Genomic DNA, 27911 nt, shown 5'->3' with positions numbered 1-27911 from the left:
GGTAGTTAAACACTGGAATAAATTGCCTAGGGAGGTTGTGGAATCTCCATCTCTGGAGATATTTAAGAGTAGGTTAGATAAATGTCTATCAGGGATGGTCTAGACAGTATTTGGTCCTGCCATGAGGGCAGGGGACTGGACTTGATGACCTCTCGAGGTCCCTTCCAGTCCTAGAGTTTATGAATCTATGAATCTAAGTAAGTGGGTGCTTTCGGAACTGCTAGATACTCTGCAGCGTATGTTATGAACTGATGAAGATGTTCCAAATAACTGAATTTTATTCAGTAATAAAACCAATGCAGAGAAAAATCTGTGCAATTTAAAAGCAAATACACTCAAAACTTTAACAAATTAATAGAACAGAATGTATCAAGGAGAAAGAACGTTCATATCCATTTGTGCTACACATACAGTTTCCGTGGCTTTCACAGGTCAGTGCATGTGAAGCAGTGGTTGTCCTTAACGTACAGTCCTTACAGTAGGGCTGTAATCCCTGCTGCCATGTGGAATGTAGAGGGGGGGCTGCAGGGAAGTACTGTAATGTAGTTTGCCATGGACTGCAAAGGGAGGTGGCCCCAGGATTGTTGAACCCATAGATCCACAAGAGTCTGCAGCGTCTGTGTTTGCTGCCAGAGAAGCCCCATTAGGTTCTGATACATCTCCCTTTCCTTTTCCTGCTGTGAATCCTGGGCTTTTCTTCTGTTCACACTTTCCTTCTCCAGGCTGTCTCAATGTTCACCTTCCAGGCCCTTTGCTCCCAACCACATGAAGCACTGGCTTGCATGATCTCACTGAACATGTCATCCCAAGTCCTCTTCTTTTTCCTCCTTATCTGGTTCAGGTGTTCCATGGATGTGAAGGGGGAACACCTCAAGGTCGCAAGAGCAGCAGCTACAGATACAACACAGGGGTACCCTTGTCAGTATAATCACAACAGAAAGCAAATTTAAGGTTCAGAACTCACTTCCCTCTCCCCCAAAGTTTTAAACAAGCCATGCCTATTGATACTTCTGCTTTGGAGTGCTTGTCTATGGCACCACTCAACACCAGCCATGGTGAATAAGGCTGCTAGGGGTGAGAGAAATGAGGCAAGAAATTGCTCAGTTGCATGAAACTAGGGAAGTGGCACTGAATACGGGCACCATTTTCTACAGACTGTGGTGATTTTAGCTGATATCTCACTACTGAGGGTAACAAAGACACAGAGATCACAGCTGCTACTGGTGACCCAAAGTCGCTTAGGTCTGTTTGCTGCTAGCCTGTGTACTGCAATGGCGTGCTGAAGTTACCGCTGATTGGCATGGGAAAATGTCCTACTGCAGAGGAAGAAATAAGGTTGACATCCTTAGAAACCTTCAGGAAAGGACTGCAAAGTACCTCCATGAAAGTTTCATCAAGATCTCTCAGAAGAATTCCAGGGACATCCCTGTAAATATAAATAAATTTCTCCTCATGGCTCCAATCTTGCCTAACTCTACAGAGGAATGAAAAGCAGATAACATTATTTCTCTTTTTTGTACTGCTACCTCTTCTAGTACAAGTAAAATAGTGCAAAAACCATAAATGTGTCCTGTTAAGTTGGGGGTGCCATCACTGTAATGGGAAATAAATTTACACACTTACCAGAAGATCCTTCCCTTCCACTGGGCTCACTCGTTCTTGATTGCCAGGACTGAGTAGATGCACTGGAGTTTCAAACAGGTCCTGGCTAATGGCACAACTGGACCCTTCCCCGATCGCTTGTCTCCATCCTCATCCTTCTTGCTGTTCAGGTCAGGGACCAGTGGCACAGGCTCCCTGGAGGTATCCATGGTGGAGGGTTCTCCTCTAAGTATGTCATGCAGCTCTTTGTAAAAACAGAAGGCCTGTGGATTGACTGTTGGCCTTCCTGGTCTTCTGGTATGCCAGACACATTTCCTTTGCTTTCACATGGCCCTGCTACTGGTCCCTCTTGTACACCTTCTCCTGTAATCCCCAGGCAATCTGCTCATAGATGGCCACATTTCTATGGCAGGTCCATAGCTGTGCTTGCACAGCCTTTTCTTGCCACAGGCCTAGGAGATCCAGTATCTTCTGTCTATGCCAAGCTGGAACTTATATGGAGCATGTAGCCAGCATAGTCTGCTGGGGAGTAGTGCACAACAGTGGAGAGCTTCCAGGTGTGCTCACCAGGCTGGACAATCAGGAAAAGGCATTTTAAATATCCATGGGGCGTTAAAAGGAAGGAGGGACCTTCTGGTCTCTGTGACTCCTGGGCAGTGGAGTTCACAACTGAGACCAGAGCGGTCAATGTCGAGATTGTGGGACAGCTGCGGGAGGACTGCTAAGGTCAGTACAGGTAACTCAGAGTCTTTGCTTGCACAGCATTGACCTCTGCACAGCAACCATAGCTCAGTGCCGCTTAGGGAGGCAGTGTAACTGTGTTGCTGTAACGGGGCGCTTACATTGGTGGGAGACAAATTTAAGTGTAGACACATGCACAACTAGGTCAATGCAAAATGGCTTATGTCGACCTAACTTTGTAATATAGACCAGGCCTCACTGTAGTGAAGCTGCTGCTTGTATATTCCTTTCTAAGGGTCAAACTTTCCAATCTCATCTTTCATGCTCTTCTTTGCTCCATTTACCCATACTTCACTGTTTTCCAGCTATGTCAGAGAGCAGTCAAAAGAGTAGTGCTAGCTACACCCCTTGTGGAAATCGCTGTGGCCCTTTTTTGGCATCTATTTGACTACCAGCTAGTTGCTCTTGAAAGCAGAATGTGGTTGCATCCTCCTTTCATGCAGTCAGGTTTGTTTAAAAAGAAAGAACTAGAACTGAACATTTTTACAAAAATGAACAATTTCCCACTCTCAATTCTTTTTATGCCCTGCAAAAGGTCAGGAATGTTTAAAATTAATGGCAACTAATGTAAATGAGAAACAGAAACGAAAGAAACATTAATTCCCTTGCATACAGTCCAACTTGCTTCCTTTTTCCAGAACAGAAACTGCTTGCCTGCTTTGGCTACTAAACCACCAGGAATTTCCAGCTTTTTTCAGCTTAGATCTTGGGGAATCCCCACTTCATAAGACGAAGCAAGAAACCACAGACAATATTAAAATGATGAGCTGTACTCTAAACAAAGTATTCTCGCCACCTGCCCCCTTCAGCTGGCCAAAAATACATGACTATCAGAAAGTGTGAAAAGACAAATTGGAAAACACAAAGTGAGTTTCATGTAAATAAAACCAAACTACCTGGAGCCATTGGGTCAGACTCTCTGCCAGTATAAATCAGCGTAGCTCGACTGCAGAGCCATACTTACGCACACCAAATGAGGATCTGTCCCTTTTTATAGATGAGGCAAGCAAACAATGATACTAGTCAGTATTTAAGGAAGGTCACACCTCCTAAAACCCCTTTCCTTCTCGCTTGTAATGCAGGTATTTAGCTCCTAGGCCAAGAGTTCTGACACTTTTTCAGTGTTGAACACATTTTAATAAGAAGAGTGTCTCACAGGCTTGCTCCCTTCCCATTTGCTATCACATGGACCCCTCGCCTCTCATTTGGATAGCCTTCCTTAGTCTTCAGCAGTCACTGCTATGTGAAGTCTTTAAAGTCTCTTTATTGTCATAAAATCCTTTCCCCCTTCCAATTTATTCTATTCCTTTCCCTCGTCCTGCCTCCTTGCACATGCTTCTCCATCACCTGTTCCCTCCCTCCGGACATGCTTCCCAATTGCCTGGCCCTGCCGTCTCCCCTGGACATACTGCCAGGCTGCATCATTTCCTTTTCCTCTGGACATTGCTCTCCCAATGGAAGCTAGCAGATGCAGCTAGGGCCACACTATTCTTCCTTGTTTCCAACTGCTTTTACGGGCCTCTGCACACTTCTTTGCAGTGCAAAGCCAGCATCCCTCTAGAGCAGGGGTTCTCAAGCTTAATTGCACCACGACCTCCTTCTGACAACAAAAATTACTACATGACCCCAGGAGGGGGACTGAAGCCTGAGCCCACCTGAGCCTACTGCCTCAAGCGGAGGAACCAAAGCTGAAGCCCAAGGGCTTCAGCCCCAAGCTGGGGCCTGTGACCTGAGCCTGGCCACCCAGAACTGAAACTCTTGGGCTTTGGGCCTGGGTGGTGGGGTTGGGCTTTGGCCAGCAAGTCTAACGTCAGCCCTGGCAACCCCATTACAATGAGATCCCAACCCACAGCTTGAGTACCACTGCTCTAGAACCAGTTAGACAGAAGCAACCAGTATCACATGACTAGCCAGCTCCCTGCTGAACACAAGCAAGTGCTCTGTGGACCTCCTGTGCACCCCACACCAAAATCTGGGAGCTGCTGGCCTAAGCATATTGCTCAAAAGCAGAGAGAAAATGTGAAGCAGATCGGACTGTAGTGAAAGTGCCATTTCTATTCCCTTTGAAGGGGGAACAACTTAGCTGCTTTGGAGAACAGGCCCCTGAAAGCACACATGGTATATGCAATGTTGTTGTCCATCCAGAGCTTCTTCAGTCATGTCGCATTTATTTAGAGCTACTGAACCTGCACCCAGTAAATGTTTGAAGGAACACCCCCCTTTCCTCAGCCAGTTAGTATTACCTAGGGTACAAATGTTGTGCCCAACTTTGATGAGATGTTTGCAGAGGTTAAAAAAAAAAATCTGACAAAATACTACACATGGGATTTTCAAAAGTGATCAGTAATGGCTCTACCCTTATTGACCTCACTGGGAATGGTAAGTCTACACAGCAACTAGAAACCCGTGGCTGGCCCATGCCAGCTGACTCGGGCTCACAGGGCTTGGGTTGCAGGGCTGTTTCATTGTTCTGTACACTTCTGATTTTCCTGTCTTGCAGGGTCCTAGATCCCGGGCTCCAGCGTGAGCCCAGACATCTACACAGCAATGAAACAGCCCCACATCCTGAACCTGAGTGGCTGGCACAGGCCAGCCATGGGTGTCTAGTTGCTGTGTAGACATACCCTGATACCTTTAGCATTGACCTCAGTGGGAGCAGAGTTCGACCAATGAGGAGTACTTCTGAAAATTCTATCCTACATTTTCACAGATGTGTCTCCAACTTGAATACCGGCTGATTTTAACCACTTTTTACTTGGGAGTTAAATATTTTGCACTGTTCCTGATTATGGCATAGTTACAGCCATGTCAGATCAATTTTTTTTGCATTACAGCTAGAGAACATACAAGTTATACATTTCCCAGATTTTTTAATCCCAAACGATCAGCTCAGTCAAAGGTGTTTTAGTAAATATGGCTAAAATAAAGGTGTTTTACCTGATAACTGTCCAGTGGCCACAGGTCTCACTTTATATGGAGTACTGCAAAATATCAAAGAGGGCTGGTTACAACGACACTGCTAAAACACTGTTTTCTGTATAGGACTGGTATACATGCCATGAAGAGTGGGAAGAAGTACATGGATGCATTTTGAGCTGGCTTGAAATTTGTGGGTTGAAAATTTACCCATGGAAATAAAGAATATGCACTTCCTATGAATTTATCACCTTCAAATTTGCCACTGCATTGGTGGTAAAGGACTTGGTCAGGCTGCTTTAGTGCCACCAGAATACACCGTTGTCACACTGCAAGCACAGCAGAAATCTTTCCCCTTTGAGGAGAGTCAGGTTAGCTTGGAAATAGAGGTGTCAAGGAAATGGTCACTGGGAAGAAGAAAGTTCCTTGGGGCAGGGACAGTCTTTTTGTTCTGTTTGTACAATGCCTAGCACTGTGAGGTCCTGGCCCATGACTGAGGTGGGGGCTAGGCACTATGGTAATACAAATAAAGAAAGACTAATGAGAGTGGCCACAGTGAAAAAAATAGCAAGGCAGAGCAAGCTTTGAGATGCCAGGGAACAGAAGTAAATAGGGTTTAGAGCCATGTTGGGCTTGGAGCAGCATGTATATGAATCCACACCTCATAAAAGCCAGGACCCCCAGTTTCTAAATACTGGCATGCCTAAGTTCTAACAGAGAAATAAAGAAGCCTGTGAATTAAGGGAGCTGGGAGCTTTGGAGTAAACATAGTGGGTTGTAAAAAGATGTTCTATATTAAAAACTTATGTGCAGTGGTTTTTCCTACTTAAAAACAGGTAAAATTAAAAACCAAAGAGGCATTCGTGTTATAATCTTGTGCCCAACTTCTGCTGACAGCTACCTCCCACTACACAGGCTTTCCTGTCACGTTGCACAGGAAAGGTATTTGTGGCTACGCAAATCCTGTTCCCTTGGCTTGATGCTATTTTACAGGATCGAGCCCTCCTCAGGCTTACCTCTCTGAGTTTGCTGGCATTGTTGGATCGATGGATACCATGCAATTATCAACCGTCAAAAGTGAGATAGTTGTGTTCCTGAAAGACACGAATCAAAGAGGTTTATTTAACCTAGAAAGCGATGGTCCTGATTCTGCGCTGCCTCAGACCTTGCATTGCACTGGTATAACTGGCTAAGTGGGCTTAAAACACTCCCATTCTGAGTAGCTACTGTATCGCACCCATTTTGAACTGGTGTAGATGACTACACAAGGGGCAAGGCCATGGAGAATTAGGTCGTTAACGGCTATGTTCTGTACAGTACAACCACAAGAGACATTTGTGACTAAAATGCAACTGTGCTCTTGTCTGTCCCCAGAGGGGACTTTGCTCCCTATAAAATCACATATGCTGTGCTGCTGAATAATCAGATACTGACTTCCACTGAGGAGGTATCATGATTTATTGACTTGGCAGATATATATTGACTGAGTTAAAAATCAATAAAAATACTTACCTTGAGATAACACATACAAAATCCAACCCCCTTCATTCTACACAAGTGATTATCAGTGTTCTTATTCACTTCTTTTACAAAAGGGAACTCTGAAAGTGTTAAAGAAACTCCTTCACAACAAACAAAAACAAAACACCAACAGTAACTGAAAAGAGGGCAATGTTTTCTGAATATTATTTTGCTAGTTTTGGCACCACAGACTGAAATGGGCTCACCAGAAGCTTGTTTGAAATCAGTGAAAATTCAGCAGCCTTTTGTATGGCCCTATTTAAAACAAACCATAACCCAGCCTGTTTAACTGAAACCCTCCTGTTATTGTCCACAGATGGCTTACATTTTTAAACAAGGTTTTCTGAGTGACAGTGGAAGTGTTTGACATCACAGGCAAATGACAATTGTTGATTTCTCCAATATCAAAGGAGGAGGAATAGCAAGGGTAAACATCAAAGCTTATTGGATTTCATCCCAGAGTTTTATGTAAATAGTAGTCAATAGGATTCTCCAGATGCCCATAGAGTTGACCACACTCAATAACCCTGTGATTTAATGATTTGTTGTTGTTTTTCTTGGGTTTTGTACTGTGGGCATGTACAGATTTAAACGACTTCCTCCTCCTCTCTGCATACCCTGTTTCAAGGGTCCTGTGATGTCCAGGGAGCAGTGGAAACTGGACTCCAGTGCACAGACACAGGGCTGCTGGCTGATTCCCCCAGATTCATGGGTGAAACCTCCAGCCAACTCCCTTTGTGGAGGATAGGAACACCAAACTCTATCCCAAATGAAACAATTAACAAGAAACTTCAGGAGTGGAGACTCATGGAATTTTTAGACCATACTCCCTCCACAGAAATAACCCAAATAAAGGAGAACATGGCCTGGAACAAGGGACTCAGTGACATTTTTCTTTGTTTGTCCCACTTGTGCACAATTCTAGTGGGTACTCTGTTTGGATACCAGGAGCCTTGAACAAGATTGGTATAGTTCTATTTGACAGTGCCCCAAATGTAAAATTGGTATCCTTGACTGGGCTTGTCTGTGCACAGTTTCCAAAACACCCCTCTCTTCTCTTCTGTTCCTTATACCAGACCAATATTGTGATATCTGAGCACCTTCCAATAGTGCATTAAGCCCTCCTCTATTTATATTTATGCATGAATTAGTGGTACCCTAATTTCTGATTCCCACCTACTGTAACTTGAGATATGCCTGAGATGCAAAATCCAAATCTGGGTTCAGGTCTGGATTTTGAAATATCTTCTCCTCTTCCCAAAACTCAGGGATTGTTGGGTGAGGGGTTCCATTTTGGGGTGACTTCTGAATTGTTCTGAAAAGGGAAGGAACCAAGGTGAAAGGTGTGTTAGCCCTTGTCAAAAGTACCTAGTGATACCCACCTTGGTAACCCAGTTGCAATGCAGAAGAGGTCCACAATATCTCTGGAATTGCAGTATTTACTGAAGATCACCTTCCAAGCAAAACAGCAGCAGCGAAGGAAAACAAGAAAGAAGAGAAGGTATGGTTAAATTCCATCGGACATTAACCTCATGTACTGGCTTTATGTAAATGATCATCCTCGCTTTTGAAATATCTGATTTGCCCTGAGTGTTGGAATTCTTTCCTCCTTTTCTTCTCTTCCCATTTTTCTAATTCATTTATTTTCAATGAGAAAGCAGATGAGGAAAGGGGATTTTGCAATCCTAAACCAACTATCTACAAATATAGCTAGGGTACCTGAAATGATAGCAAAGAAACTTTATCATACACAATCTAGCTAATGATCATGACCACATATTGTAGAAAGAAACAATTGTAAGTGCTGAAGGATGTGTATATAATGGGTTAGATCCTCAGTGTCAGTAGGCATTGGTTAATTCAAGTCAACAGCGCTACACTGATTTATATCAGCTGAGGATCTGGTTCTGTAATTTAGACAGAATATAATGTTTTCCAAGTATGCCAAACTTCCCACTGTAATGCACGGCACTATTGCAGTACAGTTAAGTTAGCAGTTGAATCCACTTGAGACAAATTCTAATTTTTCCCACTGCTGTTGACCCCCAAAGAATGCCCATTTTTCCTTTTACACACAAAAAATGATGTTAAAAAAACACTATTAAGGTTGCAAAGACAATCCTAAAAGATATCAGTTTAAAAATCTCCAAAAGTCAGGAAATGCTGGAGTTAGGTTTTCCATGCCACCCCTTTGTGTATTTGCATTATGATATAGTCTTTAACTACATGTTCCACGGGACCCCTGCCTCTTTCCGTGCACAGGATAGACCTGCTCTGAAGATGAATCATAATTATATAGTAAAGAAGGCTGTTGTCTGTCAGACCCCTGCTTCATTTGTTGCAGAAGTTGGAAGGTAACAGAAAGAGAAAGGACACACTCATGGTCTTCCTGTAATCCCCTGCCTCATTCCTTCTGCCACACAGACCTCTTCCATTTGAGTTAACAGAATAACTGATAGCAGTAGTAGGTTATCATCCTGTGTGTGGACTAGCACTAGAGGGGAGACAGGACACTTTGCCAGTGGGTTTCACACATATTTGCTGACAGCAGAGGAATGGTGAGACTCAAGGATCTTGCTTTCCATTCCAGGCTCTAATGGGGAGTGTGCTCTACTAGGCATGGATTTTTCTGTCTATTCCCCCGCAAGCATGACCCCTTCTCCAGCCTGTTCCAATCCTGTTGCTTCCTCACTCCTGGCTCCTTCTTCAAATCTCATTCTCTTCACTTTGCAGCTCGCAGTCTCCATGCCTCAGGCTTCTCACTCCAGTCCCAACCTCTTTGCTCAGCAGGTCCCAGTTCTCCCCTCTTGGCGTCTCATCCAGTCTGCCTCTCTCCTCCACCCTGGCCTCCAGTTGCTCCCTCCACCCACATTCCCAGTCTCCTTCCCTAGTCTCCTCATCCAACTTCACTGTTCTCTCTCGCTTCCCAGCTCTTTGAACCACTCTGTTTGTCTAGTCAGTCCCACTTCTCCTGTGCACCCAGCTCCTCAGAGCTCTCTCCCCTCCCTGGTCACTTCCTTCACCCTGCCCCACCTCAGTTCCAGTCTCCTCCCACCTACTGGCTTGCTCCCCATTACTTTCCCTGATTCCCAGTCTTAGTCCCTCTCTTGCCCCAACTCCTGATCTGAAACACGTCTCCCTCCTTCCCTAGCTCATAATTCCAGTCTCTTTATTCAGCCAGTGCCAGTCTCCTTGATCAGCCTGCCCAAGTCTCTCTTTCCCCACCCTCCCACCCTCTGTCAGCATGCAGCCCCCTCAGGCTCCTTGTTCTATCTGTTCTCCCTCAGGTCTGGCTCTTTCCTTGCAGCACCCTCCTCCTCACTGCCTGGGCCCAGCAGAGGGGCCATTAAAAGCCCAGTGTCTGCTTTCAGTTCCAGTGCCTTGGCTCTGATTCAGCTTGGCCTGTAGCAGCCTAGAGCTGTAATTGCAGAACAAGTCCTGCTCAGACCCGGGCTGTAATGTGCCTGGTGCTCATGGAATCTTCAGGGGATTTAGCCACTAAAATCTAAGAAGTCTCTACTGAGCATGTGCAAACTGAAATTTTTCAAAGGCTTTAACCTTGGCCAAATTTGGGCAGATTTTCACAGGGATGATAAAAGGCACATCCCTGACACAAAGACCAAATTTCAAGTCCCTGCTCCAAAGCAAGCTCCCCTTTCCCCACCCCCATATCATATCAAAGAAAAGGTCTTAGAAGTTGTTTAACCTGGGCAAAATTTACATTTCCCTAGTCTTGTTCTCAGATATGGCTGAACAGTTTTGGTTGAAATTAAACTAAATAAATAAATTCAGCCTGAAGCAGACATCCAACACGGACCACTTCAACCCATATAGTCAAAGTTTGGCAAAATTATAAGCAACTGAAAACAGGGTCTTATAATGTGAGGTGTCAGGCAATCTTAATAATAGGTGGTGCTACCAGCCCCACCTATAAGATCAGGACTCAATCTTGTACTGATGCTTGCAGCCCTAAGGATTCAAATAAATCATAAATTAGGCCAAAAATGAGATTCATCTTGTGATTTTGAAACCAAAGTATATATACAGATATTGGGTTCGTATTTGCCTTCTAATTTTTGAGCCTTTAGGGATCATGTTGGCAAGCTTTTCTACACAACCCTGGGGCAGAAACATAACATTTTCCCCCCAGACAATGAAAGTTGAGATTTTCACGTAATAAAAAGATTCCAGGAGTTGGGGATTTAAGAACACACACCAAGTATCACAAAAGTCATAATAGAATTTTAAGAATTGGCAATGCATAGGATGTTTGAGACTAGGTAAGATGTGCTGCCTTTTAGAGCAGATATTTAACCAATGTTTCATATCCCAGCCTCTGGGAGAAATTAAAAACCTCATTGTAGTAGTGGTGGCATGTGGTTTTTGTTGGTGATGGGGTTTTTTAATATTAAGAGAAAGGGATAAATGTTAGTGCATTTCCCCACTCATTCAGGTATCTAGATTAAATTTATAGGATTGAACAGTTAGATCATTAAAAAGCCAAGACAGATCATTACCAGTTATTTACACGTTATTTGGAAAGTAATTGGCATCAAGAGTCAATTTATCCTATATGGCTATTTTGATAATCACCACAGTGATGGACCTTAGTTTAATACAGTCCAGCTGCAATCAAAGCAATACATCAAGGTTTTAAATATATTTTTAATCAGATTTAGATATGGCTGAAATCCTGCTCTTAGTAAAACGCAGCATCTTTCTGAGGCGCTAGCTACTAAAACTGTCTTACACAATATCACAAGCCCATTACTGTACAAACAACTGACAAATTCAATAATTTAGGAGATGATGGCAATTGCAGCTGAACTCAGAATGAACTTTTGTGACATGCTGGGAGTGCTATTTCAGGTGTCCGGGGTTCTCATTCTGGAAATCAATTATTAGTGACCAGAAACTGGGATAAGAGTGGGATAAGATAAATATTCAGGAAGCACTAAAGGTCAGAAAGCCAGCTTGCTTCATGAAGGAAAACACAGGGCTTTCAACGAAGCCAGGATGATTTTTTAAAAGTTCCAGATAATAACAAAAGCGTGCAAAGTGGACTATGGGCTAGAGTCCTAATTTTCTTGGTCTTGTAAAAGTTTGATAGAAACTGTGATTCATAAATCACTTGTTGCATTTTGATAAGGAGCTCAAGATTTAGTTGGGGCTTGGTCCTACTTTGAGCAGGGGTTGGACTAGATGACCTCCTGAGGTCCCTTCCAACCTTGATATTCTATGATTTGAATGATTGTCTTTAGGGGATTTTTCTTTAATCCAATGATTTTATGCTATAAAAGGTCTTTTCCTTTGTCAGCTGCTGAACTCTTCTGATTGGCTTCATTCTCTTTTAAAGCAAAGCAGTCAGCCAGCAAGCAATCATTTCCCAGCAAATATACAATTGTTTCTGTGATTGCCTGCACATTCTTACTCCCGATGAAGTAAATGGGAGTTTTCCTGGTGACTTCTCAGTGGGAAAAGGGTTGGGCCCTTTGTTTTGAGACTGAAGTGGTGAGTTATTTTGCCCTAAGGCCTGATTAATGAGATAGTAGTATCCTTTCTATTTTACATTATGTGTAACTCATGTAGGGGGGTGGGGGGGTGGACTTTGGGCACATGTGCGCCATTTATAGCCCTAGCATAGTCTGAAAAGCCCATTCACTCAAAGCCCACTTTTATTACACAGACATTAGCAATTTTCACCATCTATGGGTGAACCACAATGATATTAACTTGCAAACATTCATTGCCACATAGGGTTTGGCTACACTTGCAGCAGTACAGCGCTGGGAGTTACAGCTGTCTTCATACAGCTGTGTAGGGAAAATGCTGCAGTGTGGCCACACTGACAGCTACCAGTGCTGCAGTGTGGCCACATTTGCAGCATTTCCAGCGGTGTTGAGAGTGGTGCATTATGGGCAGCTATCCTACAGAGCATCTCGTCCCATTCTGGCGCCGTGGGTTGTAGCAAGGGGGCAGAGGGTGAGAGTCATTCTGCTTCCTGTCCCAACGCCCTGTGATGCACCATTTCACATCCCAGCAATCCCTGTATTCCCGTCCACACTTGGCGCCATCTTTGCACGGTTTCAGTGCAGCGTGATTCTGTGTTCCGTTTTGGTCTGCGGGAAATGGAGCCCAAACTGCTGAGGAGTATGCTGATGAGTCTCATCAGCACATCATGTTTAGCAGTTGAGCTATTCCTTAAGATCAAAAGTGACAATGAGGAGTCCGACGATGATAGCGAGTCGTGTAATGCGTACGACATGAAATTGCTTGTGGCATTCATGGACATGCTCAGCACCATGGAATGCCACTTTTGGGCTTGGGAAACAAGCACTGACTGGTGGGATTACATCGTCATGCAAGTCTGGTGACGAGCAGTGGCTGCAGAACTTTTCGGATGAGAGAAAGCCACTTTCATGGGACTGTGTGCTGAGCTCGCCCCACCCTGCGGCGCAAAGGACACGAGATTGAGAGCTGCCCTGCCGGTGGAGAAGCGGGTGGCTATTGCAATCTGGAAGCTGGCAACTCCAGACAGCTACCGATCGTCACGAACCAGTTTGGAGTGGGAAAGTCGACCGTTGGAATCGTGTTGATGCAAGTTTGCAGGGCCATTAATCGCATCCTGCTAAGAAGAACCGTGACTCTGGGGAACGTGCAGGACATTGTGGATGGCTTTGCACAAATGGGTTTCCCTAACTGTGGAGGGGCGATAGATGGGACACATATTCCTATTCTGGCACCACCCCACCTAGCATCGAGTACATTAATCGGAAGGGGTATTTCTCTATGGTTCTCCAGGCGCTGTGGTGGATCACGTGGGCAAGGTTTTCATTGACATTAACACAGGCTGCCTGGAAAGGTGCATGATGCCACGCATCTTTCGGAACACTGGCCTGTTCAGGAAGCTGCAGGCCGGGACTTTTTTCCCAGACCGGAAGATCACAGTAGGGGGACGTGAAATGCCATTGTGATCCTTGGAGACCCCGCTTACCTGTTAATGCCTTGGCTCATGAAACCGTACATACAGGAGCTTGACAGCAGCAAGGACGGTTCAACTACAGGCTGAGCCGTGCCGAATGACTGTGGAGTGTGCTTTTGGCCGTTTAAAGGGGCGCTGGCGATCTCTGTATGGGAAAGCTGGACTTGGGGAAAGCAGCATCCCGCGGTTATATCGCGTGCTGTACCCTTCCATAATATTTGTGAAGGGAAGGGTGAAAGATTCAGTCAGGCATGGACCTCCGAGGTTCAATGCCTGGAGGCTGAATTTGCACAGCCAGAGAGCAGGGCTACTAGAGAGGCCCAGCACAGGGCTACAAGGATTAGGGATGCCTTGAGGGAGGAATTTGAGGCTGAAAACCAACAGTAATGTTTGGTGCCTTGCACGGGAGTGAAGTGCAGTGGTTACAATGTTAGTAGGAATCTGTTTTCCTAAGCTGATTTGCAGTGCCTGTTTCTTTCCTGGGCTAAGGTATCTTTGACTTTCTGCAATAATAAAGACTGTTTTCAAAGCCAAGAATTCATTTATTGAAAAGAAAATAACTTTATTGACAGACACACAACTTTTGGGAACCTAAAAAGGGCAGGGGGGGGGTGGGAACTGTACAGTCACAGGTTTGAATATGTCCTGTCTGGAGTGCTGTGCAATGACTGCTGCACTTCAGGATGCCTATACTGCATGGTGATGGGGGTTGAGTGCAGAGGGTAAGGGTCGTAGTTCTCAGGGCTGGTTGGTGGAACGTACAGGTGTGTTGGAGGCAGCTGGTGGTGGTAAGAACCTGGATGCTGGGAAGGGGTTTTGGAGCTGACATGGGGCACAAGGGAAAGAGCTTTGGGACAAGGGGAGGGCGCGGTAGTGCTCTGCGCCTGCATGGCTACGAGCGCCTGGATAGAGTCCGCTTGGCGCGCCAGGATGCTTATCAGCTGCTTTGTGCTTTTCTTCCTGGCGCTGCGTTTTTCTGGTGGATCCTGCTTTCCCTTTCCCTCCAGTCCTGCACTTTTTGATTCTCTGTGGAGAGTGATCCATAACTGCTTTGCAGCATGTCGTCTTTGCTTTTTTCGCGGCTTCTTCCGGAGGTTTTGGAGTCTCTTCAGCTGTGATAACACGGGCAGCCGAGATCTCAAGGTTGCTTGTGGAAAGGCAAAAATGCAACACTTAACAGAGGCAGCATTGTTTATATCCAGACAGTTATTCCCCACAGTGAAGGAGTAACAGTCTTCACAATAGCATAATTTTCCCATCCCAAAGAGAGCGCACATAACCCACGGGAGCCCCGAAATGGTGAGTAAGGGGGACTGATTGCTTCAGGGTACTGTACTGGGGTTTCTGTGCATTGGGGAAAGCAAACAGCTGCAGGGCACCTACACTGAACACTCTCCCAACATTTTCCACAGGAGTTTATCCTGGAAGATATCTCGCTGCTGCGGGTCACCTGGGAAGCACGGAGGGTCTTCTACAGCAATGCGGATTCCACCCTGGCCCTATGCAGCTTGCCTGTGTGCAGCAATGGTCCCCCACCCCTCGTGGCACAGTGGCGCGGACAATGCGTTAGCCTGACTGGGACAAGGACCACAGTGGCTCTCCAATAAACTTGCGCAAGCGCATTGCCCACGCTCTGGCTGAAACTTTGAAGAGATTACCGAGGCCGATTACCGCGACGTGATAGACCACATCAATGCGCTATTCGCATCTAGGCATGCATGCATGCAGCCCTAAACCCTCCCTCCTCTCCCGAAAAATTTCCATCCTGAAAAAAAAAGCGCTTACCGGGAACCCGCTCCTCTGTTTGTCCTCCACCAAGTACCGGCTGCTGCGACTGGCTACCTTCCTCCTGGCTGAGAAGAGCTCCTGGCTGCATGCCTCCAGGGACTCCGGGTGTCTCCCCCACCCCAGTACCCTCACTCTCGTTTCCTCCCTCCTTCTCTCCTCCCCCCCCGCTCTGAAGTGTCCATCATGGTCCTCGGATTGGAGGTGGGGTCACCCCAAGTATCGCGTCCAGCTCTTGTAAAAACGGCAGGTCGTGGGGGCAGCACCGGAGCGGCGGTTTCCCTCTTGCGGGCTTTGCAGTAGGCACTCCGCAGCTCCTTCACTTTAACCTGCACTGCAGCGCAGCGTCCCGGTCATGGCCCCTTTCCAGCATGGCCTTGATATCTGCCCATAGGTATCGTAATTCCTACGGCTGGAGCGCAGCTGTGAACTGCACAGCTTCCTCCCCCAAACACTGATGAGGTCCAGCAACTCGCCATTGCTCCATGCTGGGGCTTCGTTTGGCACGTGGAGGCATGGTCACCTGGAAAGATTCACTGATTGCACTCCACACCTGGCTGAGCAAACAGGAAGGGGATTTTTAAAATTCCCGGGGCATTTAACAGTTGGTCACCTGAGGCCAGGGCAGTAGAGGTCGAACTGATGAGCAGAGTGGCTAGAACAGGCATTCTGGGATACCTCCGAATACTTCTGGAGGCCAATAACAGCGCTTTTGGTGGCCATACTGGCCAGGCAGTGCTGCATGAGCAGTGCTATAGTCTTTATTCCTCTCATCGAGGTGGAGAACAACCAGCGCTGTAGCCAGGGAAATATAGCGCTGTATGTGCCTTGCAAGTGTGGACGGTGAGTGAGTTGCAGCACTGTAAAGCCACCACTAGCACTGCAACTCTCCAGTGTAGCCAAATCCATAGGGTGACCAGATAGCAAGTGTGAAAAATCAGGACAGTGGACGGGGGGTAACTGGCAAAGCCCCAAATATTAGGACTTTCCCAATAAAATTGGGACATCTGGTCACCCTAATTGCCAATAGCAAAATGATTAGCTACCGACCTGTCACAGTCTGTGGTAATCTGCTTCCAGATGGCAATTGCAACTCACTTCTGGCCTCTCTCAGCTGCATGTCCCGGTACTTAAGAGCCAAGGGAAGCTCATCACACACTCCAGAAAGGCATATTTCCTCATACAGAAGTTCTAGAACCACTAACTGTCATCATCCTAGGTCTGCATGATAATGCAGTCCCATCATTCTGTTGTGGTCCTGCTCCAGAATTGCCAATCAGCTTACTGGGATTCCAGCTATTAAAAGCTGCATCAGCTGTCTCCACTGCTCCATATCTGCATGCAGCCTGCATGATCTTCTTAACAAGCCCTGCTGCCATGGTTTTCTCAGGATGACAAGTGCCTACTGAAATGCCCTCTGTTGTGTCTGATGTCCTGTATCCATCCTGAGTTGCATTAATGCCAACATCTCAGAGTAGGAGCCATCGTTATCCACATATTGGGACAGAGGTCCACCCTGGACAGAAATCTAGAGAGTGCCAAACAAGAAGTACTTCATTGAATTGGTGGGCTAAGACCACTTCCACACAGGTGCCCAGGTTGTCCCAAACTATGCTTCCAAAAAAATAAATTCATAGAGTGGCACAGCTTAGAGCAGGACTAAGAACTATGGGATGTGCTCCCAGAAGTTCTATGGCCTTACAGGCATGAGTACAGTACCAGTGTGGATGCAGCAATTCCCCTGTGGCTTTGCAGTGTGGACACTCACGCTGCTGCTAGGCCAACCTGGGTGCCAATCACTAGAGTTACCAAAATCATGTGACTGTAGTGAAGGGTGCTGGATTGGAACTCTGACTGAATTCTTCTGCTTATCCATAGAAGAGATATAGCACAGGCAGTGGCAATTCAGGTTGCCATACACTGTCCCAGCAACACCCTGGAGAACTGACATCTAGAGTTTAGTGGTGGATTGAGGAAATATAACCATTCAGTCCTTAGTTTCTCTGTTAATTCCATTGGCAAGGGTGACAAGATTGTGTGGATTCTTATCTGTTGGGAACTCGACTGGCGCCACTAGGTTCATTTCAAATAGACCTCATGTTGTAGTTACCAAAAGTTGCTACAATTTTTGACTGGACTTGAACTCACCACCTTGAGATAGAAGGCTCTATATTTCACCAGCTATTTCCTTCCCTGTCCAGTTCCCTGCAGAAATGCTGTCACAAACTTCTCTTTATTGAACTATCAGACCCAGTTCAGTTTAGTCATTTTTATTCTGGTTCTCTTTTAACAACACTCTAAAGCTGGAGGAGAAGGTGCTAGAGGGTTCAGTCTGAATTTGCAGATTGCTAACTTCAAGATCCCCAACCATATATAAATCCAATTAACCGCCTCTCCCATGTGCATGTGCCAGACAGCAATGGAAGGAATATAATCCTCAAAAACATTATAGCAACTGCACATAGTTGCTTCCCCGGTTTTAGGGTTAACATTTGCTACATTTCAGTCCCTGTTTCCCCCCCATCTTTAGAGGAATTTCCAATAAGCTTAGAAAAAAGGACAGTGAAACTAGTCATCATTTAATATTTTGCACAATCATTTTAATAAGCCTCCAACAAAGCCAACATGTAGCCATTAGATTTAAGCACAGAACATGCTCGGGTTGCTTCTGAGAGTAACATGAAGCAAGGAAAGAAAGCAGAGTGACTAATGAGATGACTGAGACTTTCTGGAGTGGAAATAATAGTTGGATTAAGCGTGCAAAGAGTGTGAAATAGGCCACTGAGTCAGCGCTAATGCTTATGGACTGGGTTTTGGGTCACAGCCACAATGCTAATATTTCTGTAACATTTTTAGATAAACATCCTTTCTATCTTAGGCCCTTGTGTACAGCTCTGGGGTATGTCAAAGATCTCATGGTACGTTGTGGAGAGGGTAGAGATTAATAACCCGTGTCTTGCCCAATATTCCCACTCAATAAAACACATTTTAATATTCAAGGCTGAGCAGGAGCTATTATTAAAGACATAATAACTGCTCTGACTACACATAGTCTCTACCCTACCAGTTTAAAACTAAGTACTTTGTATTTCACTTTGGGATCTGGATACCATGAGCAGGAAACAGTGTATAAACGCAAATTCTGTTCTATGTTTAGCTTCAGAGTAGCTCATTTTCCGCATGTCAGAATTCTATCCCTTATTAATTTTTGTTGATAATTGGATTTTGTTCCAATTTTTCAACAAGCATTTGAATTTTTTTTCCCCCAGTGAAATTCCTAATTGAGTAGTGCAAAAAATACTTTCGAAGCAAACCTGTGCTTGGCTTCCAGCCCTTTGCATGGTAGCATCAACCTGTTGGATCTGACATCAGTACTCTTAGGTGATGTATTTTTTCAGTCAGTAAAATAGGCAGGATCACTGTCAAACAGTATGGGGTTTGCAACCTTTTAGAACTGTGTAAAATGTTAGTGTCTGTAGAAGAACACTGCAGCACAGCTTATGTCATACGACATACCATAATAAGTCAGTAGATGGTGCCTAAGTGCAAGCAGCCAAGTTTTGGTGGCTCAGTTGCCAAGAGGGGCAAGAAGCCGGAGGATTCCAGAACAAATGGGAGGAGTAGGTGGAGAGGCAGGGGGAGAAGCGCCTTGGTGGAAAGGAGAAGGACTGTGTTGCACTGGGTGTGGGTGTCTGTGAGGCCAGGGAACAGGACTGTCTGTGATGAACACTGCTAGACTGCAACTGGTGGTGAACACTTTGGATTCAGACTCACATATGTCCCAAGGACAGGTGAAGGCTGAGTAGCCAAGGAGCAAGGGTACCCTGACAGGTCAGAGGTCCAAACTGAGCAGCCACCGAGAAGCGCACCCCACCAACCTAGCGCATTTCTGCTTTATGTGCACTACTGGTGTGATCTGAGGCCTTAGGTGGGCTGCACATGTGTGTGAAGGTTTTGGGTACTTTTGGGGGGGCAGAAAGGGGAGGGATGATACTATTGTTTTACTGTCGCTATTGAATTCCCTTCAGTCCCCCATCCTCTTTTGGCCCGTCAGTCTTTACCCATTCCCTTGCTTATATTCCTTTATATAAATTGTCTCAGAATTCCTGTGTGTGAAATTGGGTCTCTGCGTTAGGGGCCTCTGGATCCGTGTAAGCAAAGGGGGTTTATGCCCAAACCAAAAAGAGAAATAGGTTCAGATGCATGCTACCTTAGGACATCTATCAGTGCCTGTGTCCAGCTCAGAGAAGGGGTGCAGAGTTGGCACAATACAATTATGCCTTATTGTGTAATGTTTCTTGTCCAGGCTGTGAAAAGTGTTATTGAATTGCTTTAACAACAGTTTTCACAGAAGAATTTTGAATTGCTAAATAGGAAGACTGATGTGATATTTCTCTCATCATGATTATCCTTTCCTCTCCAATAGCCTTACATGGCCATATCAATGTGAAACAGGAGCACTTAAATGCTACTGTGTTGAAATCACTGGGAAAGAAGAAACTTTCTTTTCTAATTTTGTAATCAAATGGTGTTCTTGAGAAGCTGAGGAAGTACTGATAAGACTACCTATCTTATCAGTTATATTTCCCAAACATAGATATGAGCCCCATCTAAAACCTCACTTCTAAATACCAAGAGTTTATGAGTGTTTGAAATTCAGATCCAAGTAGTGTAACTTGAGCCTATCCCTATCCAAAATATCAGGTTGTTTCTCCTTTATTTCCCAACCTAATTAATAGTTGGCCCAGTAACTTCACCTGTCAATGCCTCAGTTTTCCATCTATAAAATGGGGATAACGAAACTTGCCTCTTTTGTAAAGTGCTTTGGGACCTACTGATTGAAAAAAAACACAATTAGAGCAAGGTATAATTATAATTGGTAGTCTTGTCTAAACGATTTAGGATACAACACAACACTGAGCTAGGATGCTCATTTTGTGTTGCAACTATCCTACTAAAGTTTTAAATGTTCTATTCAAAATGTTATGCCTGATTCTTGGTTTATGCAGGTGTAATTCTTGTTGGGGGTAGGGGAAGAGAGAAACAGCAATCCAAGAATTCAAACCTTCCACTAGCTTTTTACATTGCGTGTGTATCAGACAGAGGGGTGGATGTTAGATCAGTTGGGGACAGAGATCTAACTCCTATATGGGTCAGTCTTCTCTCAAGAACACTGGCAGATTCTGAGGATAGTCATTTCAGCACAGTCCACAGATGAAGAGTAAATGAATACTTTTCTAATGATAGCATGTGATTGTGAAATGAAGCACAGAAGCCAGAAAGATCCTGCATATTGTGATTTCAAGACACACGACTGTATGATCAAACATACCTTTTTACCCTCTGCTACTTTTTAATATCTACAAACTGAGAGGTTTGGAAGAAACATCTTCAGGTGGAACCCTCAGTAAAGAGAAATTATCTGGTGGGCACTTGGTGATGTGTACTGGTCAGTGCTTAATTTGTAACGAAAGAGTTACAAGCAATTAGGTGCCGGGGTTCAAGCAATTTTTTTACTTTCATAACAACTGACACAGCAAGTCCAACGGTGATGGGGCTCTGAACTGCCAAGCTGAGAGGTGCCCCGCGGGGCTTAGCCCTGGAACTAGGTAAGCACTGGCACATGAGAGCTCCAGACTAGATTCCTGGTCAGGAATGCCATGGGAAGAAGGAGTGTTGCAGAAGCTGTGTGCTTTGTAGAGATGTAGTGACTGGTACAGGAAGTGATGAAAGCTCAGTGTGGATCTGTGCAGTCCTTCTGGCCAGAAGGATGGTGGCCCTAGTGCTTGGAAGTGCTTGGAAGAATGCTTGGGGCTCTAAGAAATATGCTGAAAATACCCAACCAGCTAAGCAGAGATACCACCTTTTAAAGAGAATGCAGAAAGGAGCATTAACTATTGATATGATCCCCTCTTCCAAATTTCTGAAGTCTGTTTTAAACCATTTTTTACTCTAAAAAATATTCACTAAGCTGTACTGTACAAATAGTTTAACATGACAGGGTGTTTTAGAATGTCCATTGCTTAATGTGCTGCATTAATAACTAGACATAAAGAAACTATTTTATCAGCTTCCTTGAATTCACTGAAATTTGATGAGTCACAGGGAAAGCTGAAACAAATTACATGAATCATGATCTGCACTATTTTTCATGGGCTGTTGTCTTTAGGGGTCTAACATCAAGAACTATGGCCCTGATCCTGCAGACAATTATTCCCATGCATAACTACAGTGGTTCTCAACCAAAGGTACGTGTATCACGGGGGGTACAAAGAGGTCTTCCAGGGGGTACATCAGTTCTTCTAGAGATTTGCCTAGGTTTACAACAGGCTACATAAAAAGCACTAGCGACATCAGTACAAACTAAAATTTCATACAGAATGACTTGTTTATACATCTCTATATACTATACACTGAAATGCAAGTACAATATTTATGTTCCAATTAATTTATTTTATAATTATATGGTAAAAATGAGAAAATTAAGCAATTTTTCAGAACTAGTGTGCTGTGACACTTCTGTATTTTTCTATCTGATTTTGTAAGCAAGTTGTTTTTAACTGAGATGAAAGTTGGAGTATGCAAGACAAATCAGATTCCTAAGAGGGATACAGTAGTCTAGAAAGGTTGAGAGCCACTGCAAAACAGTAATCCTATGGGCAGAGCTGCCCAGGGAGGGGAGCAGAAGTGGGGCAATTTTCCTCAGGCCCCGCCCCATAAGCCGCTCCGGGTTTTCTGCGGTACTTCCGTGGCGGGCCCTTCACTTGCGCCGGGTCTTTGGTGGCAGGTCCTTCAGTGCAGTGAAAGACTTGGAGTGAGTGAAGGACCCACCGCCTAGTGAGTACAAGCGCAGCAAGTAGTGGAAAAAAAAAAAAAAAGCTGCGATCAGCAGCACTTAGGCTGCTCTACTGACGCCGCTTCATTCTTCAGCTGCATTTGGTGGTGAGTCCTTCCCTCCGAGATGGACCCGTCGCTGAATTACTGCCGAAGACCCAGCCCTGCCACAGGCTCCCTGAATCTTCTGAGCAGCCCTGACTATGGGTGCTCATATAGGACTACTCATATGAATAAAGAGCGTGTGAAAGTTGGCCGGAGTACTTCAGAAAGGGATCTGGGGGTCAGAGTGGATCACAAGCCTAATATGAGTCAACATGGTTGCAAAAAAAGCAAACATCATTCCGGGATGTATTAGCAGGAGTATTGTAAGCCAGACATGAGGAGTAATTCTTTTGCTCTACTCTGCGCTGATTTGGCCTCAAGTGGAGTACTGTGTCCAGTTCTGGGCCCCACATTTCAGGAAAGATGCGGACAAATTGGAGACAGTCCAGAGAAGAGCAACAAAGATGACTTAAGGTCTAGAAAACATGAACCATGAGGGAAGATTGAAAAAATTGGGTTTGTTTAGTCTGGGGAAAAGAAGATGAGAGGGGACATGATAAGAGTTTTCAAGTACGTAAAAGGTTCTTACAAGGTGGAGGGAGAGAAAATGTTCTCCTTAACCTTTGAGGATAGAGCAAGAAACAATGGGCTTAAATTACAGCAATGGAGGTTTAGGTGGAAATAAGGAAAAAACTTCCTGTTAGGGTGGTTAAATGCTGGAATAAATTGCCCAGGGAGGATGTGGATTCTCCATCTCTGGAGATTTTTAAGAGTAGGTTAGATTAATGTCTATCAGGGATGGTGTAGAACTCTACATTGAGTGCCAGAGACTAAATGACCTCTTGAGGTTCCTTCCCAACCTACGATTCTCTGATTCTACTGCTGAGTTCTCAAACAAACACTTTCATTCTGCAGACTACCAGGATCTCAATATACTGAGCACCCTGGTCTAGCAGTTAGACAGAGTCAGGTCATGTACCAGCTTTGTGCCTCAGTTTACCTAACACTACACTTACCTGCTAGGATGTGATGCTTAATTAAATGTGAATGTTTTCATTAACAGCTCCTCAAAGTGTAATGTGCTACACAACAGATCCTCAGGCATAATACTCAATGAGTCTGATTGTCCTCTGATTTAAATGAGGAGTAGCTCCACAGAAGTCAATGGTGTACTCCAATGCAAAAATGGTATGAGGTCAGAATCAGGCCATTTAAATGCAAAAGTATTTATTATTATTATCATTATCATCATCAGATGCCCACCTCCGTTACAATACTCTGAAATGTTCATCAGTACAGTCAGACTTTGGGGCTAAATCGTTTCAGACTCAAACAATTTTATAATGATCATATTTCAGTAGTGGGTCAAGTAAGGAGTAGTTCAGCATTAGTTTAATGAGCTGCCTCTAGAAATCACAAATACTGCATTCCTTGGAAGATTATGGATTCCTTTTGTCTAATTATATCTTTACTTAGGAGGCACGAGGCTTTGCGAAATGCTCTGCTTACCCTGAATGAACCCCCATTTACTCTATATTTTTACTGCAGGAATCCTTCCAAACATTGCACAGATGGAATTTCATATCTGACAAAAGAAACAGATAACGTTTATCTAGCAAAATTTATATTGCTTGAGTTTGCGTTGTTATTTCATGCAGTCATGCCTCTGGAGTGTTCTTCTGCAATACAATTACTCTCCAGAGACTAATCCTGGGAAATGCTCAATTTTTACCAGGAGGAAGTGACAAGTATTATTTAGTAAATATGATGTAAATGCTCTTGATCTTTTTAAAATAAAAATTAAAATCTTTGTTTTTCTAATTTTGAAAGTGTTAAGGAACTTCACACAGCAAGTGTCATTTCCTTGGATTATTAGGAAACTAGCTCTGCTAGACTGTGGCAAAACGTAAATCCTCCCTCCTGTTTAACAGAGTTTGGATGCTCCTTTCTGCTAGTGACGAAGAGCTGACAGCAACAGAGATTTCACCTTCAACTCAAAGCCCCCAAACTGATGAGGTGATAATATTCTGCTCTGGGGAAACTTGTGCAGCTGTACATTATCCAAGATCTTATTTTGACTACATGCCTGATTCTCTACTGACATGCTTCTGTGGGCTTATATGTGACCAGAGCAGTGTGTATGTGTGGGTGGGAGGAACTTCAGGCAAAGGCGACACACTTTGATATGACTGTAGGCAGCTAATCCTAAATTACACCTCCACCTTGATATAACACTGTCCTCGGGAGCCAAAAAATCTTACCGCGTTATATCGAACTTGATTTGATCTGGCAGAGCGTGCAGCCCCGCCCCCCCAGAGCACTGCTTTACCGCGTTATATCCGAATTTGTGTTATATCAGGTAGCGTTATATCGGGGTAGAGGTGTACCTATTTATAAGGTCATTTAAAAACATGGGGGAAATGCACACTGCTATTTTTTTTGCAAAGGAAAAGCTGAGGCTAGATGAAATAATAATTTAGGCTTGAACCTTAAAAAGATGGCTATTTTGAATTTTGCAAGTCACAGTAAGATCACTCTTTAATAGCTTACTGTCTTCTATTTGCTGTATAAGATAAGGCACTTGATTTGTGGCTAAAAGATCATCTAGGATAAATTAGCAATAGAAACAGTAGAGTGTTTATGTGTAAAATGCATGTCTAATATATTTCACATATTTTTTGAGCTGTATGTTTTTGAGTTACTAAACATTCCTCAGAGCAGGGAAAGCATCTTCCTCTATGTTCTGTATAGCACTGAGCACACAAACAATATCTGAAGTTTGATAAAAGTTTAATGATATGGAAGAAGGACTTTGCCAATGTTATTGGGGATCCTTACCTGTTGCTACAAATACAGAATACACTATAATAACGAAATAGCTTCCTATACCATTTAAAGTGTATTTTAAAATGTCTTCCTGCCTTTAATTTCGGTGTGCTAGACAATCTCAAAATAATGCAACATAGCTTCTCTTCCAGTTACTGTTGATCATGTGAAAACAAGGAAAGCACCTTTCCACATGCAAAACTTTGTAAACACGTAGAGCAATCCTGGAAGACTATTAAATCAGGAATTCACACACACACACACACACACACACTCCCTGCAGCACAGAGTCTCCTAATTGCACCTTAAAAAAACCCCCAAACCCTATATTCATTTGGAAAACAGAAGGAACTCAAGAGCATTTTACAAAGAGTCAAGATCCATGCCAGAGCTGAATATAAACACCTTTTGTAGCTTATGGGTCACATACTAAATACAGCCTGCCATCATTATTGCTGCTGCTTACTGAAAGAGACACCAGTTAGTGAAAAATAAGAAAAAAAGTACCTTTTGAATTCTTCCATCGATATCCAAATAAATACACTTGGGTCGGTAAGTTGAGGAGCCGGATCCCATCTTGTTACAGTTGGACTTTTACTGTTTACTTTTTATAGTGTCAGCTAAATAGCAGGAAAAAGGGATTAGTCAAACAACACTGAGCCACCTCTGCCAGATCCTTTAGTGTCTTTGCTCTTCCATATACCACAGTTTCATGCTATGAAGATCCCTCCTCTAACATGCATGCATTTTGCTGTGGCTGTGTCCGCGCGTGCCCCCTTCTCTTAGTTTTTCTTTTCTCTGACTTCAGCTGCCTTGGACAGGGAAACACAAGCTTCAGATCCTGTCTTCAAGTGCCCTCCCGATTCCCATAGCAACCCCCTTTGACTTCAGAGCTGGGAGCCTGTGGGCAATCAATCTGTAATGCTGTACTGGATAGTCGGGTTTGATTAGTTGCTTTCAACACACAAGACAAAGTGCCACTTATCACTGGGAGAATCCTCTACATTAGACTGCAGTCAGTGTCACTTATTTTTCTGGTGAAATGGAAACAGAATAATCAATTAACATCTATCCTTTCAGTTGCCTTTCTATGCATTTTAAGAAGTGTGACAGACTCCCAGCTGCACTGAACGCTGACACAACCCATTTTAAAAACCCCATGTAGCCAGAGCTGGGACAGACCCAGCTAAAACTAAGTAGTTTCATTTATATACCGCCTTTGTTATCATTGCATAGAACACAAGCCAGGCAAGAAAGAGTTACAGTAATAAAGTTTGCAGAAAACAAACCCTGCCTATTGCGATTGACTAATGTCCTAAATGCAATTCCTCTGTTTAAAAGAAATTTAGGTAAATGTTAAGTACTCCAGGAAACGTGTACCATATCTGAAAACACAGTCTGAAAACTGGAGGGAGCAATACATTTGCTGTTTGATTCTAAGAGAACTCCAAATGCCATCTGCTGAATGTCTGTCTTGTTTTGCATTGTCAGTGTCTATGGGGAACAAGAACAGTGGTTGGTAATTCTCCGTGGCAGCGTGAAGAGACTTTGAGACAGCGATTCCTCTGACTTCACAAGGCAGACATGATCAGGCAAGCTGTGAGCAGGTAGTGCTGCTGGAAATAGCGCATTAGGTTACATTTATTTCTAAGTGCTTTCTGCGGCTTTTAGTGCTTCTGCAGCTGAGTTAATAAAATATTTCACTGACTTTTGTATGGCAGGCTGAGAGAAACTATGGAAGATGCGAAACGGTGGATGCATTGAGGGCCCAAATCTGCCTCTCTGATTCACATGATGGCCCTTATTGTATGAGCTGATGTTAATGGGACTACTTGTGTAGTGAGGCACTCCTCAGTATGAGTAAGGGGGTCAGAATTGGGCCTTAAGTAACTGAGGAAGAGGACCATGGACAGAGTCAAAAGTGAGTCAGAACCTGCAGGCCTTATTCGAGCAGAACTCTCATGGATTTAAGTGGAAGCTTTGCCCAAGTAATAAATGCAGATCAGACCCACAATTGTATCAATACCACCCTAATAGTGTCGGCAGACAATCTTTATAAATGATGAGCTAGAGGTCTTTATAAGATCTCAGAGTTTAGTAAACCACTTTTATTAGAAGGTCTACTCTTGTATTTCATAATCTCATTGTAGATTTATAAAAGTTGGTTGAAGATAAGCAGATTTTTTAAATTCTCTTGTAACAAACTTCATGACAGGTCAGGAGTAGGATTTGAATTCTGCCCGTTTAGCACCAAACTATGCAACTTCAATACTTGAAATAAAGGAAAATCTCCATTACATAGCAGCAGTAGTAGGTTATTTATAGTGTAACTCCTGGAGGAAAGGGGCATGACACACAGTTTAGCAACATGTTTCACTTTCCCTGCTGATTTGTTTATCACATTATTCTGTTACTGAGACTCACATGCAACATCATATATTCAACCAATAATCTTGGGTATTAGTTACATCACTCACCTGTTTTTGTGTTTGTCTAGTTTGATCAGTCCTCTGTTCTTTTCAAAACACTGAGCTGGAGAGAACCATCCCTTATCCCAAGCATCCAACCAAATGGAACATGTCTAGGTTAGCATTCAGAAAAATGCAAGAAGTTCCTCCAGTTCTCATTTCAGTTTAATTCTGTCCATGCGTGTGTAAGT

General features: G+C 44.0%; 1 protein-coding gene across 1 annotated transcript in view; it reads right to left on the bottom strand.

The window, feature by feature from the left end:
- Positions 1 to 26083, bottom strand: part of PDE9A (phosphodiesterase 9A) — a 91530-nt gene extending 65447 nt beyond the window's left edge. The window contains exons 1-4 of the mRNA XM_032763579.2: positions 25760 to 26083; positions 8163 to 8233; positions 6276 to 6353; positions 5281 to 5324 (exon numbers count right to left, since the gene is read on the bottom strand). Coding sequence (XP_032619470.1) covers positions 5281 to 5324; positions 6276 to 6353; positions 8163 to 8233; positions 25760 to 25828 — 262 coding nt within the window. The 5' untranslated portion in view covers positions 25829 to 26083. The remainder of the gene's footprint in view (positions 1 to 5280; positions 5325 to 6275; positions 6354 to 8162; positions 8234 to 25759) is intronic.
- Between the last annotated feature and the right edge of the window lie 1828 nt (positions 26084 to 27911).

The sequence above is a fragment of the Chelonoidis abingdonii genome, chromosome 1 (genome assembly GCF_003597395.2).
Source record: "Chelonoidis abingdonii isolate Lonesome George chromosome 1, CheloAbing_2.0, whole genome shotgun sequence".
In the NCBI taxonomy this organism is placed as follows: domain Eukaryota; kingdom Metazoa; phylum Chordata; order Testudines; family Testudinidae; genus Chelonoidis; species Chelonoidis abingdonii.
This window is presented reverse-complemented; position numbering and strand designations above follow the sequence as displayed.